Raw genomic sequence first — 18,701 nt, 5'->3', positions numbered from 1 at the left:
ATTTAGATCTGTTCAGTGAACTTAAAAAGTGTAAAGCAGTCCCATTAAATCCATGGAGAGGACAGTAGACCACCTATATCTATACAACAAAGCAGGGATTCTCCACTTGCGGTATATGTGCACCCAGAGGTAACACAAAATCACAAAGTAGTTTCACTTGTTAAAAATAAATGAATTACTCCTAAAGAATAAAACACTGAAGACTAGCTATATACAATATTAGATGCTTGGATAATTGTTTGAGTATACGAGTGGAAAATATTTTTGCAGCATATTTTGATCTGCTCACCAGTTCTCCATCACATGGGTGAAAAGTTTGAAACCCATTTCAGTCCATCAGTTGGCAAAATTACAAGGCACATTACAAGAATTTCCCCTTTGTACATTTCTAAAGTCTCCTCCTCAAATCCAGAACAGTGAGAAAAATATTCCGTGCATCCAAGATGACAGGAGTACATTTATCACCATCTTAAAACACACAAAACACACATTTATAAACCCCGTACACATCTTCCTATCCCATTCCCATGTAAATCATCTAAAAACTGCACTAATTTATATATAATTTGTAAAATATATATATATATATACACACACACTCACACATATACACATACATACACACACACGTTTACATTAAATAAAAAAAAGAAAAGGGATCACTACACTAAACAAAACACCTAATTGACAATGTTTATCTTTGGCTAATCTGCTCAGTGATTAGTTGACATGCACCTTCCTAAGTAACATATTAAATGTACACCAATGTACGAAAGCTGATTGAAAAGTAATGAGACTGCCTCTGTTTTTCTGTCCCATAGGTAGACGTGGCAACGCTAAGCTGGTTATTGTGAAGCTCATACATTGATGTGTCTAAACTTGCAGTTGGACTGCCCTAGTCCACTTTGTTTGGTCACATCGAGTGGAAGATCTTTGTACGCTTCCTCATGGCGGATGAGGATGACGTGTCTGAGATTACGTCAGAGATGTGAGATTGAATTTTGTGTTAAACTTGAAAAAAGCAGAAATGAAAGTCATGAAATGTTACGGCAAGCATACGGTGGAGAAACAATTAGCCGTGCTGTAGTATTTCGTTAGTGGAAGCACCTTAAAGAGGATAATACATGAGTTACTGACTAGGGCCCTCATTCAGAGCCGGACATTCTGAGCAGAGCGCACGCTCTGAATGAGGGCCGTCCTCCATAATTATGGAGCGTCCTCCTGGACGCTCGTATAGCTGTGGGTCACCACCCACAGCCTATACGAGCGTGCAGGTTGATGGCCGCGATGGTCTTGACCATCACGACCATCGCCACTGCGAGCCGGAGCCTGCGGTTGAGTTTCTGAACCGCAAGGCCCGGAGTGAATTTGGCTCTATCAGAGCCAAAATCACTCCCAGTGACATCACTAGTGATGTCAGTGGGCCGGCTTCTGACGGTAGGCGTTCCCTTGGGAACGCCCCCGTCTGAGAGGCACGCCCCCGGCACGCCCACCAAAGGGGGCGTGCTGTCAATCAACATCGACAGCACGCCCCCTTTGATCAGACACAACGAGCGAAGTAAAGTCCTTCGCTCGTCGCGTCTGGCGCATGCGCACGACGGAGCTCCCACCGTCGTGCGCATGTGCAGTGCACACCATCGACCCACTTGCGAGCGGACAGCCGCTTGCGAGTGGGTCTGAATCAGGCCCTAAGCGCGTTCTGGGAGACCATCCACCGCAGTTACAGGTGTCAACATTGCCAAAGTTGCAGAGATGTTGCAAAACGACAGGTGGTTAACTTTACACGAACTTTCAGCTTCACTTCGCATCTCATTCGAACGGGTTCAGCAAATTGCGACAAAGGAACTGAAAATGCATCACGTGTGCCAGGTGGGTACCCAAAAATCTCACAGAAAAGCAGATGCAAAGACTAGTTGAATCGTGCAAGAACACCGTTCGAATATCGGAGAGGATACCCGATTTCCTGACATCGATTGTGAAGTCTTATGAATCGTGGATTCATCATTATGATCCAGAATCCAAACAACAGTCCAGTGTATGGAAACACGCGAATTCACCTGTGCCCAAAAAAATTCTGTGTGATTCCTTTGGCGTGTAAAGTCATGCTTCTGCTGTTCTTTGATGCGCACATTATTATCCTAAAGCACTGGGTTCCCCGTGGACAGAATTAATGGTGACTACTATACAAACATCCTGAAGACCCGTTTGCATGGAGCCATGAGGAAGAAAAGACCACAATTGCTGAAGAAACAGTGGTTTTTGCTCCAAGAGCATTGGCAGCACTGACTGAAATTAATGGGACAGCACTGGAACACCCTCCATACAGCCCGGACTTAGCGCCCTGTGATTTCTGGGCATTCCCAACCATGAAAAATAACTATACGGAAAGAAGTTCTCAACAGATGATGAAGTGAAAAATGCCACAACTGCAATACTAAAACTGATGTCATAAAACAGTCTACTGCACGTCTTTCAATCGTTGTTGAAACGCTGCAAAAATTTTTTATTGAATGTGAAGGCCGCTACTTTGAAAAAGAAAAATGTTCAGATCCTGTGGAGGTTGCTGACGTGTCTGCCAGCAGCCTCAGCTCCCACTGACTAATGCAGGCCACACACAGCGATATTTTACCCGATCTGGCAGATTCCGACACATTGGAACGACAGATCGTGTAAAATATGGCCAAATCCTGAGTAAATCGTGAGTCCCCACTCACGATCACGATGCGATGAGCGTCCCCGCTGGTCGCACATCGCATCATCAGATCTGTCGTGCAGTAGGGCAGATCTAACAATCTAGGAGGCGATGCACTGTGAAAGTCTGACTGCAGGAGAGATCGTATGAAGATTGGAACCAAATCGTGTGCAGAGCTGCTGGGGAGAGTTTCAAGGGAAATCGTACACATCGGCTGATCGTGTGCAGATCGCTGTGTTTGGGCACCTTTACTGTGACAACTTCCAGAGCAGCCATTTTTATCGAGCTGGTGCCGTACACAGGCCGTAGCTGCAGACCCTCCAGCAAGACCCCTTCCAGCAGGGGTTCCATTAAAATCTCTGAAAAACCATACGGTGGATGAATTCATGTGAACCAGTGGGAAAACATTGAGATAAGCCCATTTACTTTTTTTATTTGGTACAGGTCCACTTATTAGCTGTATTCAGTACACATTGGTGGCACATGCACTTTATTGCACTAGGAAGCGCCTGTGTTAAATAAATATATATATATATATATATATATATATATATAATAGGGGTGTGCACCGGCCACTTTTCGTGTTTTGGTTTTGGATCTGGATCTTTCTTCGTGTTTTGGATCTGGATTGGTTTTGCCAAAACCACCCTTCCGTGTTTTGGGTTCTGGGTTTTGTGTTTTGGATCTGTATTTTTTTGAAAAAAAGCATAAAAACAGCTAAAATCACAGAATTTGTAGGTTTTTCTGCTCCTATGCTATTAACCTCAATAACCTTAATTTCCACTAATTTCCAGTCTATTCTGAACACCTCACAATAGTGTTTTTATGTCCAAAAGGTTGCACCGAGGTAGCTGGATGACTATGCTAAGCGACACGAGTGGGCGGCACAAACACGTGACCCATCTAGGCGTGAAACTGCAGTGGCAGACAGGATGGCAGTTTGAAAAACTAGGCCCCAAACTGTACATAATGCAAAGAAAAAAAAGAGGTGTAAGATGGAATTGTCCTTGGGCCCTCCCACCCACCCTTATGTTGTATAAACAGGACATGCACACTTTAACAAACCAATCATTTCAGCGCCAGGGTCTGCCACACAACTGTGGCTGAAATGATTGGTTCGTTTGGGCCCCCACAAAACAAGCTGGCAATTAATCTGTCCCTGCACAAACTGACTCTACGGAGGCAAGATGTCATCCTCATCCTCCTCATCCACCGATTCCTCACCCTCTTCAGTGTGTACATCCTCATCCTCACAGAGTATTAATTCGTCCCTGCTGGAACCACAGGTCCCTCTGTACGTTCTGGAGGCTGGTCTCCCTGGAAGAGTTGATAATTCATTTTATGAACATCATCTTCTCCACATTTTGTGGAAGCAACCTCCTACGCCTTTCGCTGACAAGGTTCCCGGCTGCACTAAACACTCTTTCGGAGTACACACTGGAGGGGGGGCAACTCAGGTAAAATAGAGCCAGTTTGTACAGGGACCTCCAAATTGCTTCTTTTTCCTGCCACTACAGGTACGGACTGTCTGACATGCCTACTTGGATGCTGTCACCGATGTAATCCTTTAACAGACAGACGCACGCTTGTCGCTGCTGCTTTGAGGATGCAAGTGCGGCTACAGCCCACACAATTCACAAAGACAGAAAAAAAAAGAACAATATTTTAATTGTTTGTGTAGCACACTTTGAGGGTGTCACCACCCTTTAACAGACAGACGCACGCTTGTCGCTGCTGCTTTGAGGATGCAGGTGGAATCTAGACGGGATTTGGAACCGAGGACACACTACCTCCATCAATTGTCTAAATCCCACTGCACTAATGGCGGATACCGGACGCACGTCTAACACCAACATAGCAGTCAAGGCCTCAGTTATATGTTTTGCTTCAGGATGACTGCTGTCGTACTTCATCCTCATCGCTAGGGACTGTTGGAGGGTCAATTGTTTAGTAAAAGTAGTGATGTTCCTACTTCCTCTCTGGGATGATGAACAACTCCCAGCAGCAGCAACAGCACTAGGAGGAAGTGGTTCTTGATCTTTCCCTATTTTATTTTTATCGGAGAAAGTTTGGTCCTCCATTTATGTTATATTGATATATACGTGCGGCTAAAGCGCACACAAACACAGAAAATATATTTTTATTTTTGCTGGAGAGTAGTGCACTTTGTGGGTTACACCACCCTTTAAGAAATGAGCCAGCCGGCTCTTTACTTATGGGACACAGGCGCACGCTTGGCGCTGCTCCTTTGTTGATGCACGTGCAGCCACAGTGCACACAAGTCACAAACACAGAAAATATATATTTTTTTGTTTTGGAGTGTACTTTGGGGGTTACAGAACCCTTTAACGGTCAAGCCAGCCGGCCCTTTACTTATGACACAGGCGCACGCTTGGCACTACTTTGTTGATGCACGTGCGGCTACTGCGCACACAATTCACAAACACAGAAAATATTTTTTTTTTTGGTTTGGACTGGAGTGTACTTTGGGGGTTACAGCACCCTTTAACGGTCAAGCCAGCCGGCCCTTTACTTATGACACAGGCGCACGCTTGGCACTACTTTGTTGATGCACGTGCGGCTACTGCGCACACAATTCACAAACACAGAAAATATATTATTTTTTTAGCACTTGGGGGGAGCACCCCTGATGGACAGAGCACCCCCTGGACAACACTACAGCACCCCTTTAGGACTGGGACACTGCACAGGACTTTGGAGTGGACACAGCCCCTATGGAGAACTGACTGCACAACACAGTCCAGCCAGCCCCTATGGACTTTGAAGTAGTGGACACAGCCCCTATTAACAACAGCAGCACAGCACAACACAGCCAGCCCCTATGGACTTTGAAGTAGTGGACAACAGCAGCACTACACTACACTACACTACACAGCCCTAACTCCCACCCTCCCTCTTCACTGTCCACAGCCGAGTGAGAAAATGGCGCCGACGCGGGTACCTTATATAGGATCCAAAACCCGCGAGACTCGGAAGGCGGGATGATGACGTTTTGCCTCGATTTCAGATCCGAGTCAGGCGGGAAAAGTCGAGCCTGACTCGGATCGGACTCGGATCGAGGGGTTCGGATTTCAGAAATCCGAACCCGCTCACCCCTAATATATATATATATATATATATATATATATATACACACATATACATACACACACACACATATATACACACAGTATATAATATATATATATATATATATATATATATATATATATATATAGTGTGGCTTTATGAATTGCAGTATAAAATACTAAGAATAGAATGTAAGTGTTTAGTGGACAGCTAGTAACAGGAGGGGTGTTTAGCTCTGATACTTGTTTAATAGCTCTGTCCTTCAGGCACTTCAGCACACTGAGCTCTACGTGTGGGAATAATAATAAGGTCTATAAATTCCAGCATTGCATTAAATGCACAAGTATTGCCACAGATAAGCAGCATATGGACTATTACATTAATAGAAATGTACATCCTGCTAACAGGTATTGAGCTGGGAAACGAATTTACAATGTATATAAGTAGTAATTAGTGTTTGTGAGCAGGCTTATTACATACAGATTTTCCAGTTCTACAGTGCCTCCATTTACTCAAGAATATGAAATACATGCTTATTAATAGCACAGCCATTTAATTATAATAGAAGATCATTTTTCTTTCACTAAGCTATCCACGAAGCTTGGTCAAGGATACAAAACATGTTCAATGGCAGTTTTGTTGTTCAGTATATAACATATACATACACAGGACCATGGATGGCCAGCACAGGACACATTTAAAAATTAAACGACACATCCAAGTTGTCAAAGCAGAATATATCTGGTAATTCGGAACCCATTGGAACCTATTAGTGTTATTAGAAAATGACAATGTAGTTTCCACTGGATCACAGCACTCGTGTTGCGGACCGGAGGTGACAATATAAGTCAGCAGTGGCCAACCTGTGACTCTAGAGCCACATGTGGCTCTTCTGTTGTTCTTATGCGGCTCCACTGACTGACACTGATTGCCTCCTCTGATAGGCGTGCAACTGTTCAGGAGGCTCGTCCTTTGTTCCAGCAGTCTGCTCCGCTCCGGAGGCATGAATGGGTGATGTGGTGATGTCACGCAGCAAACAGGAGGCGGAGCTCAACTTGTGACAACCTGCAGGAGGACGCAGTCGCAGACGCTGGAGCCTACCTACGTGACACAGACAGTTGCAACAGGACAAGAGCTGTGGGTTTTTTTCATTTTGTGACATGTGAGGGGGCTGGATTGGCCAGTGGAGTGGGAGGGAGTGTGGGGGAAGGTGGCTGGACTGGAGTGCCCTGGGGAGAGATGGGGGGCTGGAGTGGCACATGAAGGTCTGCTGGAGTGACACGAGGGGCTGCTAGAGTGACACGAGGGGCTGCTAGAGTGACACGAGGGGCTGCTAGAGTGACACATGAGGGGCTGCTAGTGACAAATGGGGTCTGAAGTGACACGAGAGGCTGCTGAAGTGATACATGAGGGGGACTGGTGTGACACCAGAGGGGGTTGGATTGTATAATGTGAATCTGTATTTTTTATTTTTATTTAATGTATTTTTTGTGGATGTAGCTTTTCAGTTTATTTTATGTGGATGTGGCTTTTTCAGTGTATTATAAGTGTATGTGGCTTTTTCAGCATATTTTGGGCCTGATTCAGCTGTGTGCACTGCTGATCGCAGATTCCAGATTATAGTGAATCTGCGAGTGCTCAGGACTCATTCTGCGAGTGTGCACAATGGGTCCTGCTAAGAGGCAAGCAAGCCCTTCAATGCCTTTGCCCGACTGAAAGGCAGAGGCATATTTGGGGCAGTGCGGGGGCGGGTGGCCGGCGTTCCCAGAAACGGGGCGATAGCCCTGTTTTTCGGGTGTTGCCAGCCCAGGGACTGAGTGGACGTACGCAGTATGCAAGGCTCGCAAGCCGCCTAGACTGAGTAAGCTGAGGCTTACTCAGCTGGCCGGCCGCCCGGCACCGTCCACCATGGCGACCATTGACCACCGATGGCTGTGGTGGGATCCCAGCCTGCGGCCTCGGTCGCAGTGCTGGGATCACAAATGCAGCTGTGGGGGGGGGGGGGTTAGGGGGGGCAATACACCATGCTGCATTTGCATTATTGCAAGGATCGCAACTGCAAAGCTGCCTGCGCACAACTTTACAATTGCGATCTTTGCTGAATCAGGCCCTTTATGGAGATCTGGCTTGCTTCAGAGTATTTTATGTGGATCTGTTTTTTCAATGTTTTTTATATTGTTCTGGCTTTTTCTTTCCCTTTAACAGATACCTCCACGGTGATTGTGTGCATGCGCTTTTACATGCTCCTACAAACATCATACCAGGGGTGTGGCCTTGCTGCCCACACCCCTTTTTGCACGCTAGCCTCGGTGTGGGCACGATCTCTGCTCTTTGACATTTGTACAGATATTTTTGGTCTCTTTGCCTTTGACTGGTTGGCCACCCCTTGTATAAGGCAATGGGCCTATATAATGCATGTGCTCCGAGATAGAGTTATACATAGGGTTGCTACTGGATCAGCCATGTAAGTCCAGCACACAAGAAAAACACATGGCTGCACCGCAATTCAGTCATATACACTTTTTGTGTATATTGAGAGAAAGCTATTTAAAGCTCATATATTGATTTTCCTGCTTGGCTCCATTAGAAATGTTAAGTTCTGTTTCACTACTACTTAACAGTCACACTCCATTACATTTCTAGCTCAGTAATCAACAGGGAAAGGCTTGCAGTGGACATAAAGCTAGTTAATAGTTCAAAAGTTGCAGGAGGCTCAGAGACAAAAAGGCTGTACCTGTAGTACCAAAAAGTTTCCTACGCATTTAATAAAGTAATAATGTTGTACTTAATTAAGGGAGTGAATGGAATCTGGTTACCCTTAATTTTCGTTGTTTGGCCTAAAATATGAACAATTTGGTAGCAAAATGGTATATATATATATATATATATATATTTATTGGAGAAGAATGGTATCAAAACAACTTTACTTATAATAGTGCTCATGTACATCAAAGTTTAAAATTCCATATATCACCCGGTTCTCAGCCCTCACACATCGTTATTAGGACCTCCGGGATATCGCTACCTCTGGAGGGAGCAGAAGACCTCACCGCACCTTACTTCAGATGGCCAATACCCAATGCGTTTCGTCAGTGACTTAGTCAGGGGGTGTCCCCTGACTAAGTAATCGACGAAACGTGTTGGGCGTGAGACACGGTGAAGTCTTCTGCTCCCTCCAGAGGTAGCGATATCCCGGAGGTCCTAATAATGACTGTGTGAGGGCTGAGAACCGGGTGATAAATGGAATTTTAAACTTTGATGTACGTGAGTACTATTATAAGTAAAGTTGTTTTGATACCATTCTCACGACTGCGCTCACCTCATTATTTACATCCCTATAAACTGTGATCCTTGTGGCAAAAGGACTTGGAGCCTTAGCGGCAATACATTTTTGGAAATAGTATCTGGACATATTGCGCTGAAGCGTACTACCTTTATAATTGAAAACAGTACCAGTCAAAAGTTTGGACACCTTCTCATTCAATGGTTTTTGTTTATTTAAATTATTTTTAACATAGTAGATTGATACTGAAGACATCAAAACTATGAAAGAACACATGGAATTATGTTGTAAACAAAAACGTGTTAAACAAATCAAATCAAAATATGTTCAATATTTTAGATTCCTAAAAGTAGCCCCCTTTTACTTGGATGACAGCTTTGCACACTCTTGGCACTCTCTCAATCAGCTTCATGAGGTAGTCTCCTGAAATGGTTTTGAATTAGTCAATCTGTGGAATTACTTGCCCTCTGAATGTGTTTGAGATCATCAGTTGTGTTGTGCAGAGGTAGGGTTATTATAGAGTGGACACCACTATTTGACTACTGTTGTAATCCATATTATGGCACCAACCACTCAACTTCGTAAAGAGAAACGACATTCCATCATTACTTTAAGACATGAAGGTCAGTCGATATGGAAAATTTCAAGAACTTTGAATGTATCCTCAAGTGCAGTTGCAAAAACCATCAAACGCTATGATGAAACTGGCTCTCATGAGAACCGCCCCAGCAAAGGAAGACCAAGAGTTACCTCTGCTGCAGAGGATAAGTTCATTAGAGTTACCAGCCTAAGAAACCGCTACTTAACAGCACCTCAGATTAGAGACCACATAAAGTCTTCACAGAGTTCAAGTAGCAGACAAATCTCAACATCAACTGTTCAGAGGAACCTGCGTGAATGAGGACTTCATGGTCGTATTGCTGCGAAGAAGCCACTACTGAGGATGAACAACAAGAAGAGGAGAATTGTTTGGGCCAAGAAACACAAGGAATGGACATTAGACCAGTGGAAATCTGTACTTTGGTCTGATGAGTCCAAATTTGAGATTTTTGGTTCCAACCGTCGTGTCTTTGTGAGACGCTGAGAAGGTGAGCGGATGGTTTCTGCATGTGTGGTTCCCGCTGTGCAGCATGGAGGAGGAGGTGTGATGGTGCTTTGCTGGTGACACTGTTGGTGATTTATTAAAAAATCAAGGCATATTTAACCAGCATGGCTACCACAGCATTCTGCAGCGCCATTCCATCCCATCTGGTTTGCGCTTACTGGGACCATCATTTGTTTTTCAACAAGACAATGACCCCAAACACACCTCCAGGCTATGTAAGAGCTACTTGACCAAGGAGGAAAGTGATGGCGTGCTGCGTCAGATGACCTGGTCTCCACAATCACCCGACCTAAATCCCATTGAGCTGGTTTGGGATGAGTTGGACCGCAGAGTGAAGGAAAAGCAGCCAACAAGTGCTCAGCACCTCTGTGAACTCCTTCAAGACTGTTGGATAACAATTCCAGGAGACTACCTCATGAAGCTGATTGAGAGAATGCCAAGAGTGTGCAAAGCTGTCATCAAAGCAAAAGGGGGATACTTTGAGGAATCTAAAATATAAAACATATTTTGATTTGTGTAACACTCTTTTGTTTACAACATAATTCCATGTGTGTTCTTTCATAGTTTTGATGTCTTCAGTATTAATCTACTATGTTGAAAATAATTTAAATAAACAAAAACCATCGAATGAGAAGGTGTGTCCAAACTTTACCTGATCACAGTACATACACGTGAGAGGTGGATGGCACATCAGGTTTCCAACTGAAAACAATCAAGCTTACACCAGCGTTTACTATGCTGACCTCTTATCAAGGGCTTGTACACACATAAGCAATCTAGGTAAATCACACATTCACGCATGCTGTAGAGATGCATTTAGAATACTTTTTCCATGGCCCTTTACCAAAACTATTGCTTATACTGGCAGCCTCTATTAACACGAGAAATTGGTCATATAACATTTAAAAAATGTAAACATGGGGGGATTCAGTTGAATTCGGGTGCTCGTAGCTCCCGTCTAAAGTGACGGGAACTATTCAATGGTTTGTGCTGCGGGCACCAATAACCTATCGCAGATTTCTGCTTGCACCCTCGAGAGGTGCATGCAGAATTCACCCCAAAGAAGGGCTTTTGGGCACAGTAACAACAGCGTGCCCGGCTTTTGGGTGTTTTAACCGTCATTTTAGATGGGAAAAGACGCTCTCCTGCATTTTGAATACCACATCCACAATAGCGATTGGCACAAAAAATTACTGAAAAGCTCCCGTCCCTTTAAATAGGAGCTGTGGCTGCAACAACACTATTGAATTCCCCCCATTGAGTTAAAATTGTAGGAACACAACAGGTGAATGAGCCCACCAAACATTATTAATTCTATTATTCATGCAGTTTTTAGGAGTTAATTGCTGAAAACACATTAACAGTAGATAGGGGTAACCGAGCACTAACTACCTGGGTAAATAGAACACTAAGGACTGGCTTTAAGCAAAATAGTGCTGGGGAAAACTATAAAATAAGAGCAAAGGATGTGGATGTCAATGCAGAATACGTCATTAGGCAGAGCAGCGGTTTCATTTCCTACACTACATTTGTCACAAATGTGTGTGTGTATATATATATATATATATATATATATATATGTATGTATATATGTATATATAATATTTTTTTGCTCCTGGAGGTCTGGAGTGCATGCTGGCCCCTACCTCCTCTTTCAGCTCCAGTGATGACCACCCCTGCCTAAACAAGTTCCTGAAAAGGAAGACTGCTTGCAGCTTCTGCTGTGCCTGGTCCGGGACTATCTTAGCACCAAGGCGAGGCTGACATACCGGGGGGAGTTTGCGACAGTGCAAGAAGAAAAAGGGAAAATAAAGATTCCCAAAATAAGCACCACAGGAGAATGTGTGTGTAGGGGTGGGTGGCTTGCATGACATAGGCGCAACCAGGATTTTGTGTGGGTAGGAAGGGGGTGTGATGGGCACTACCAGGAGTGTGAGGTTGGTGCAGGGCTGTTGGTAGTGAGTAAGGGTGGTGTCGGAGTACTGCTAGGCTGCAAGTAGTGAATAAGGTGCTGCTGAGGTGCTGGTAGGAGTACGGAGGGACACACAACAGTATTTAGCCTCTGGGCACCTGGTATCACTAACTTATGCCCTTGGTATAGGGTATAAAAAAAACATTTAGCTTTGAGAGGCTTATGGAGCAGATTTGTAAACAGTGGCAAATAAGAGATCACAATGCTTACATGGCGTGCAGTCAGCTAATACTGTACCATAATAGACACATGCGTGTAATCTCTCTTAATGGATTAAAGTGATGCTTCAATTAGTTACTAAGCGCTCAAGATCGGTTATACAGTAGCTTCTAGTGTCAGAGAAATGGAACCAAGCTACTCTGGAATAAACAATAGGTACCACATATAATTCACCAAAATGCATATACGTTTGTAATAGGAGTCCCTTTAAAGAGCGTAAAACATGTAAGTCACACGGTTTATCTCCATTTTGTACCCAACGTTCATTATCCTCGCTGCCCTGGAAGGAAACACACACGATGTCTCATGCAGTAGCTTATCAGCCCAGACTTTTTTTATTTTATAATCTGACAATTCCCGATCCCCATCTCTCTAACCCATCTGCTGAAGAGATTGCGACTCTGTACACACACTATAGATCTCTAGTTACTCTGCTGGAGGAGCACTGACAGAAGCATCGGACAGAACAGTCGTTACTGCGTATCACATTTGCTGAATATTAGGATGCCCATGAAAAAAAATAAAATAAATCAGATTCGATCAGTTTTCTTCTGATAAAACATGATCGTACTGTAGGTGTGTACACACTCTTAAGATCTCCTGAATGGATAGGGAATTGAAAGGCCTGTCCATCAATTTTATAATTGTGTACCCAGCTATAGCTAGATTTACACTGGAAGAGACTAATCAAGTGTGCGCACAGGGGCAAACTGTGTGCAGTCAGACGCAAATATTAATCTGCACATTCTGTTTAAATGAGCCCCTATATGTATTTAGAACATACTGAATACAATAGAAATTAATGCTATCAATTACTGACAGCTGTGTGAGATGATAGCAGTGTTTAAGGAAAGCCAGAGATGCAATCTTAAAGAAATAAATTGGGAAGCTTTACATGTATCCTATAGTGACAATACATATTACATTATGCTGTGTGGATAGTGATTCATGTACATTATTGAATTTGCACAGCTGTGGGCACTCATGTGCTGGTTGCTGAGCAGAGATAGGCAAACGCACAAGGATAGCCCCGGCCTGACAGCCATTGAATTATCTTCAGATGCAAATTTTAAATGTGCAGTGAACTAGTTTAGAGCAAGTAAGGCTGCATTAGCGAATGAAAAGGGATTCCATCATGCACTTAGAAAGTAAATGGTATTTTAATGGTGTTCGTTTCATGTTCCATTAATTCACTGATGATGGCTCCACTCTACAGACCTGCTATATTTTATCTATTTACTATACTTCCCAATACTATTTAAATTGTAATAAACTATGTGAAAAAAATAACCCTTTATTAAAATACAATACACTATTCATTAAGGTTGGTAGCAGAGAAAAGAAATCGCCACTTATGTTTTTTTATTTGAACGTGTGTAATATAGAGAAAAATGTTAGATAAGGAAAGAATAAAAATAAAACCGCTTCTCACAGTTCAGCTCGCCACAGCTTGCAGTCAGATATCTGAGTATACCCAAATATACATACACTGCTAAGTAACAAAATATACACAACATGTTTAAGGGTTAAAGCCATACCCTTTCTTCATGTGCAAGGGTGGTTCAATAAGTAAGTTAACAAGACTCTCTCACATGTGTTATGTTCTTTATTCCATTCTAATTTCCCGCCAGGCCAGAGCAGGTAGCAAACTGCTTCCCCTCACGGCCATTAGACTGCACCTCATATCAGTCATACAGTCCAAACATTAGATGTAAGGTGGCAGGGCTGGGGGAAACATGGTCAAATATTGAGGTGCATAGTATGGTCAGATTTCTGTACCTAAAGGGCATAACAGCAGTTGAAATTGTATACGGTGATCAGGTCATGTCACAGAAACAGGTTTGGTGCACTGCCTTTTTGTCAACCTTGGTGGACGTGCTTGGAAGCCGTGAGAGGAAGCAGTGGTCTACCTGCTTTAGCTTGGAGGGAAATTAGAACATTACACACTTGAGAGGTCTTGTTACCTTACTTATTGAACAACCCTCAAATCATTTAATGGCATAAGGTTAACATAAACTTTAGTAGGTGACGGGACGCTGCTTATGGTATCCTTGTGCCCAATTGCTCTCTTAAAATAGCCCAAGAAAGGGCTGATCCTGCTGGTTGATTCAATTATAGGGAACTGGATTGAGGTTCATGAAATGCGCAAAAATTAAAATGATTCTAGATAATAAGCAGATATATTGTACTAAAACTTTATCTGATTAAAAAAAAAATTATAATAATTAATTAAAACAACATTTTTAGTTGATACCTATACTATCTCATGATAGTTAACCAAGAATCCCCCCCTTTCACTCTAATCCTCTGAACAGCATACAGCAAGGAAACCCAGCCATTCACCATTCTTAAACTGGGCACACACTAGACGATTATGTCGCTCCGATCCCACTGATCGGAGCGACATAATTGGTTACATCGTGTAGTGTGTACCCATGATGTGTGCAAAAGGGCGTGGCCTAGTCGCAATAGGGTCTTGGCCTCGTGGAACGGCCCTGTCTTTCAGTATCCCCGGCTGAGCAGAGCACCGGGAGGCGAAGCTGCTTGGCCGGGGTTTGGTGCTGGATCGGCCCATCTGGCATTTTCCAGAAGTGACAGATGGGCAGTCCGGCCCTGGAACCCGGCACTTGCTGCATCCCCGGGTCCCGTCGCCCGTGACGTCGGGCTGGGTGCACATAGTCTGTGTACCCAGCTTTACACCATGCATGGGTAAAACTGGACAAATGCGCAGGTAATCTGTCCTTCTGCAAGGATGGAATTGGATTTACCATTCTAACCATATGGCAGGGGAGTTTATTAATGATGAATGAAAGTTTGTTAGATTGGAATAGCTTTGAATGCATTAGGCCATGGGTGGGGAACCTTTTTTCTTTGATGGCCATTTTGATATATATATAACATTATTTGCAGACCACACTCCCTCCGTGTGATGTCACACGGAGATGGGCCATAATCGCAGGTGATTACAGCAATGCCTGGAGCATCCTGAGGATGCTCAGGGCAGCTGTGTGACTGTCTGAAGCGTCCTAAGGACGCTCCGGGCGGCACTGCTGCATAGATTCTGGCTGCAGGGTGCCAGTCTAGACACCCTGCTAACCAGATGAGGCTAGCAGAAAAAAGCTCCGAGGGCCTTATACAGCCCCTGGGCCAGAGGTTCCCCATCTCTGCATTAGGCAGATAATGAAAATCAGAATACTAGGACATTACATCACAACTCAATCAAATGCCAGTGTGGAAAGTGATTTGTATAACTATTTAAAAATAAATACCAGCATTTAGGAAGACCACTGAAAATGAAAAGTACAAGGCAATTTGGTGTGAACATCTCTCTTTTCTATGAAGTGCTGCTGAATGCAACAGTGGGGGAAATAATATTATTATTAATAATAACAATAATCATCAAGCAATTACTCGCAATATTTACATTTTCTATAATATATTGAAAACGTGTAACCAGTCAATTAAAGAAACAATATATACAACTAGGGATATGAATTAAAAGCAAACATGAGAACAGCATTAGTAAAAGGTTCATTAGTTCTCGTGACTTACAGATAGAGATTACTAATAAAATATATATTTACACATTTCTGCTACACATTTCCCAAAACAGAGCATATATAGAGGATACATTTCTTCAAAATAATCAATGTGAGGCGGCTGGAGAATATCAAGTGCGGAGAGTACCTGCAAAGAATAAAAAATGAAATCACTAGAAAACCAAAATGTACAATACCATATTTATCTAAATTATGTGTAGGGCATATTCATGCATATAAGGAGGGATTGTTTGGATACTTTGCAAGGACAAATAAGCAATACCAAATATAAAGATCATATTAAACAAAGGTTGTATGTTTAACAAAATACATATTTTCAGACTACTATAGCACGTAACAATGATGGCAAAAGTAGAATTTCATTAAAAAAAATGTTGTGCATCTTATGGAGGCAGGGCATTAGTTCAAGTTAATCTTATTAAGTAGCCACAAGGATTCATTTAAAAAAAACAAAACACAATTCTACCTGTATTTGCTTGTACAGTAACAATGCTTATGCAACAGAGTCCTGTACAAACCAGATTAGTGGCTGAGAGAAATTGTTCACCGCTTTGGTACAATGTTTTCTGTTTGCAGACAGTGGAAATAATGGTAGAACAGCAGAATAATCACAATTATATATACCTGGCACAATAAAACAATACCCCATTAAAGACAATACAAGTCAGTATGTAGTCATAGGGGGCGATTCAATAGTTATCGACGCCTTGAGCTGAGTGGGGATGTAGTTAGGAGACCGGTGGCTCTCAATCCCAACACTGGAAGCCTGACAAGGGATTTAAGATAGGTGTCGAAATACTGCCGGAACTCAAGGAGGGGGGCGCCCTTAGTGTTAGCCACGACGGTGAAAGGGAAGGGTTAGGTTTAGGTAGCATAGCGGGGTTAGTTTTGGGAGGGGGGGTTAGGTTTAGGGATTCCAACCATCGGGATGACGCTGTCTCTATTTTGACAGGAGGCACCCCAACAGCCGGCATTACATACAGATTTCGCTGAGTGTCTATACACATAGGCGTCTGACTGTGCAATTCAATTGCTGCTCCTTCCAGGCGCCTAAAGCTGCGGGGGGCACGTTGCTTCTCACAGCCTGCTGGCTTGCAAGAAGAAATGTGTCAAAAGTCAGGTTTTTTTTGGACGCCCTAACCACTTCTTAGGACCATGTGTGTGGCTAAACCGGGAGCTTGTGGGCGCGATAATTACTAATGGGTTCCCAACCCATAGAAACTGAATTGCTCAGTCAGCAGGGGGCGCACAAAACAATGAAACACGACCATAATGTCAACATTCACAATGTTGACAGACAGGCACAATGTAGACAGTCCACTTTATTGTTAGGCTGCGGTTAGGGCTCAAATGCAACATGCCATTTGTCGACATTACATCCATGTTGATAAAGTAGTGATGGCAGGCCATCTTATTTAGGACAGAAAGAGTATAGTAGTACTCGCACACAAACACAAAACTTACATGCGACAAATGTCTACGTGGCTTGTACAGAGACAAACACTTCACCTGCGCTGACACCAAGGATCATGAGGAACACACGTATGACATATAGACCTCTACACGGCAAAGTGCGCAGAATCATGATATGTTGCATCCATGGTTCTTCTACACTTAGGGGGATATTCATCAAAGCTTGGAGAGAGATAAAATTGTGAAAGAAAGTAACAACCAATCAGATCCTGTCATTTTTAAACACATGAGTCTATGTTCTAAGCCTTGGAGAGAAATAAAGTGGACGGAAATAAAGTACCAGCCAATCAGCTCCAGTCTGTCACTTTACTGGCTGTGTTTGAAAAATTAGTTAGGAACTGATTGGTTGGTACTTTATCTCTGTCCACTCTCCAAGGCTCAGTACATAGACACCACAGTCTGTACAATGACAGTTAGGAGCAGATTGGTTGTTAATTTATCGCTCTCCAAGGTTTGATGAAAACCCCCATAATCATTAACATCCCTAATAAAATAAATGTATTCTCTGTATGGCAGGGTGATGTTAAGTGCCACATCTGTTAATGCTGCCTCAACTATGCAGAAGCTTTTATAAGCACATGAAATGAAACTTCAGATACCTATAGACCCAAAAATTTTAAAGATTTTTTATTGTAGCTCAGACAATGACAGCCATTTGCAGGCGTGCCACAAGGTGGTACTTGGGGATGGTTAGACTGGCACTTGAGAGGTCAGTCCCGGTCCTACTATGAACTCTGAGGTTCCTCCTAACCCGCTCCTCTTCCTTCCCTCATATAGGAGACTTTCGGCAGGCTAGACGTGCTCCAACTGGAGAACCTAATTGTGGCCTCCATATCCAAAGTTGGTGGCACTCTGGAAATTTGTTTTCAGGCTTGTAATGTTGAATGTCAGAAACCCAAAGAGAAAAGTGTTGCTTGCCACTGTTCTAGGTCAATCTTTGTAGCACTTGTAAATTTGGGAGAGATCAATTATTCACTCAACTACAATTAAAAATAAAATATCTGAACTATACCCAGGGCCGCCCCGAGCCTAATATTTTTGGTAAGCGAAGATACATTTTGGCGCCCCTGGCTGAATTTGCACACTCTGAAGGTGCGTGCACCCTACAAAGGAAAGGGGTGTGGTCTCATGGGAAAAGCCATAATCACGAGCGCCAATCATGCTGGGTACACGACCAGTGCTCTTGGAGCTGCTGGGCATGCTCCCAGTCCCTTTCTCCAGTGAATAGATGCCACATGCATGCACATGTCATCTATTCACCATTTACCCCCCCATCTCGAACACTTTGTCACCAAAATAGGGATGGT

General features: G+C 43.3%; 1 protein-coding gene across 1 annotated transcript in view; it reads right to left on the bottom strand.

Moving 5' to 3' along the window:
- The window catches only part of NLK (nemo like kinase), a 182,327-nt gene that overhangs the window by 48,335 nt on the left and 115,291 nt on the right, over positions 1-18,701 (bottom strand). The window contains exon 3 of the mRNA XM_088449462.1: positions 15,993-16,048. Coding sequence (XP_088305588.1) covers positions 15,993-16,048 — 56 coding nt within the window. The remainder of the gene's footprint in view (positions 1-15,992; positions 16,049-18,701) is intronic.

The sequence above is a fragment of the Taudactylus pleione genome, unplaced genomic scaffold (assembly GCF_031769625.1).
Source record: "Taudactylus pleione unplaced genomic scaffold, aTauple2 ptg000485l, whole genome shotgun sequence".
Taxonomy (NCBI): Eukaryota; Metazoa; Chordata; class Amphibia; order Anura; family Myobatrachidae; genus Taudactylus; species Taudactylus pleione.
The sequence above is the reverse complement of the archived record's forward strand: the minus strand, read 5'-3'. Positions and strand labels throughout refer to the sequence as shown.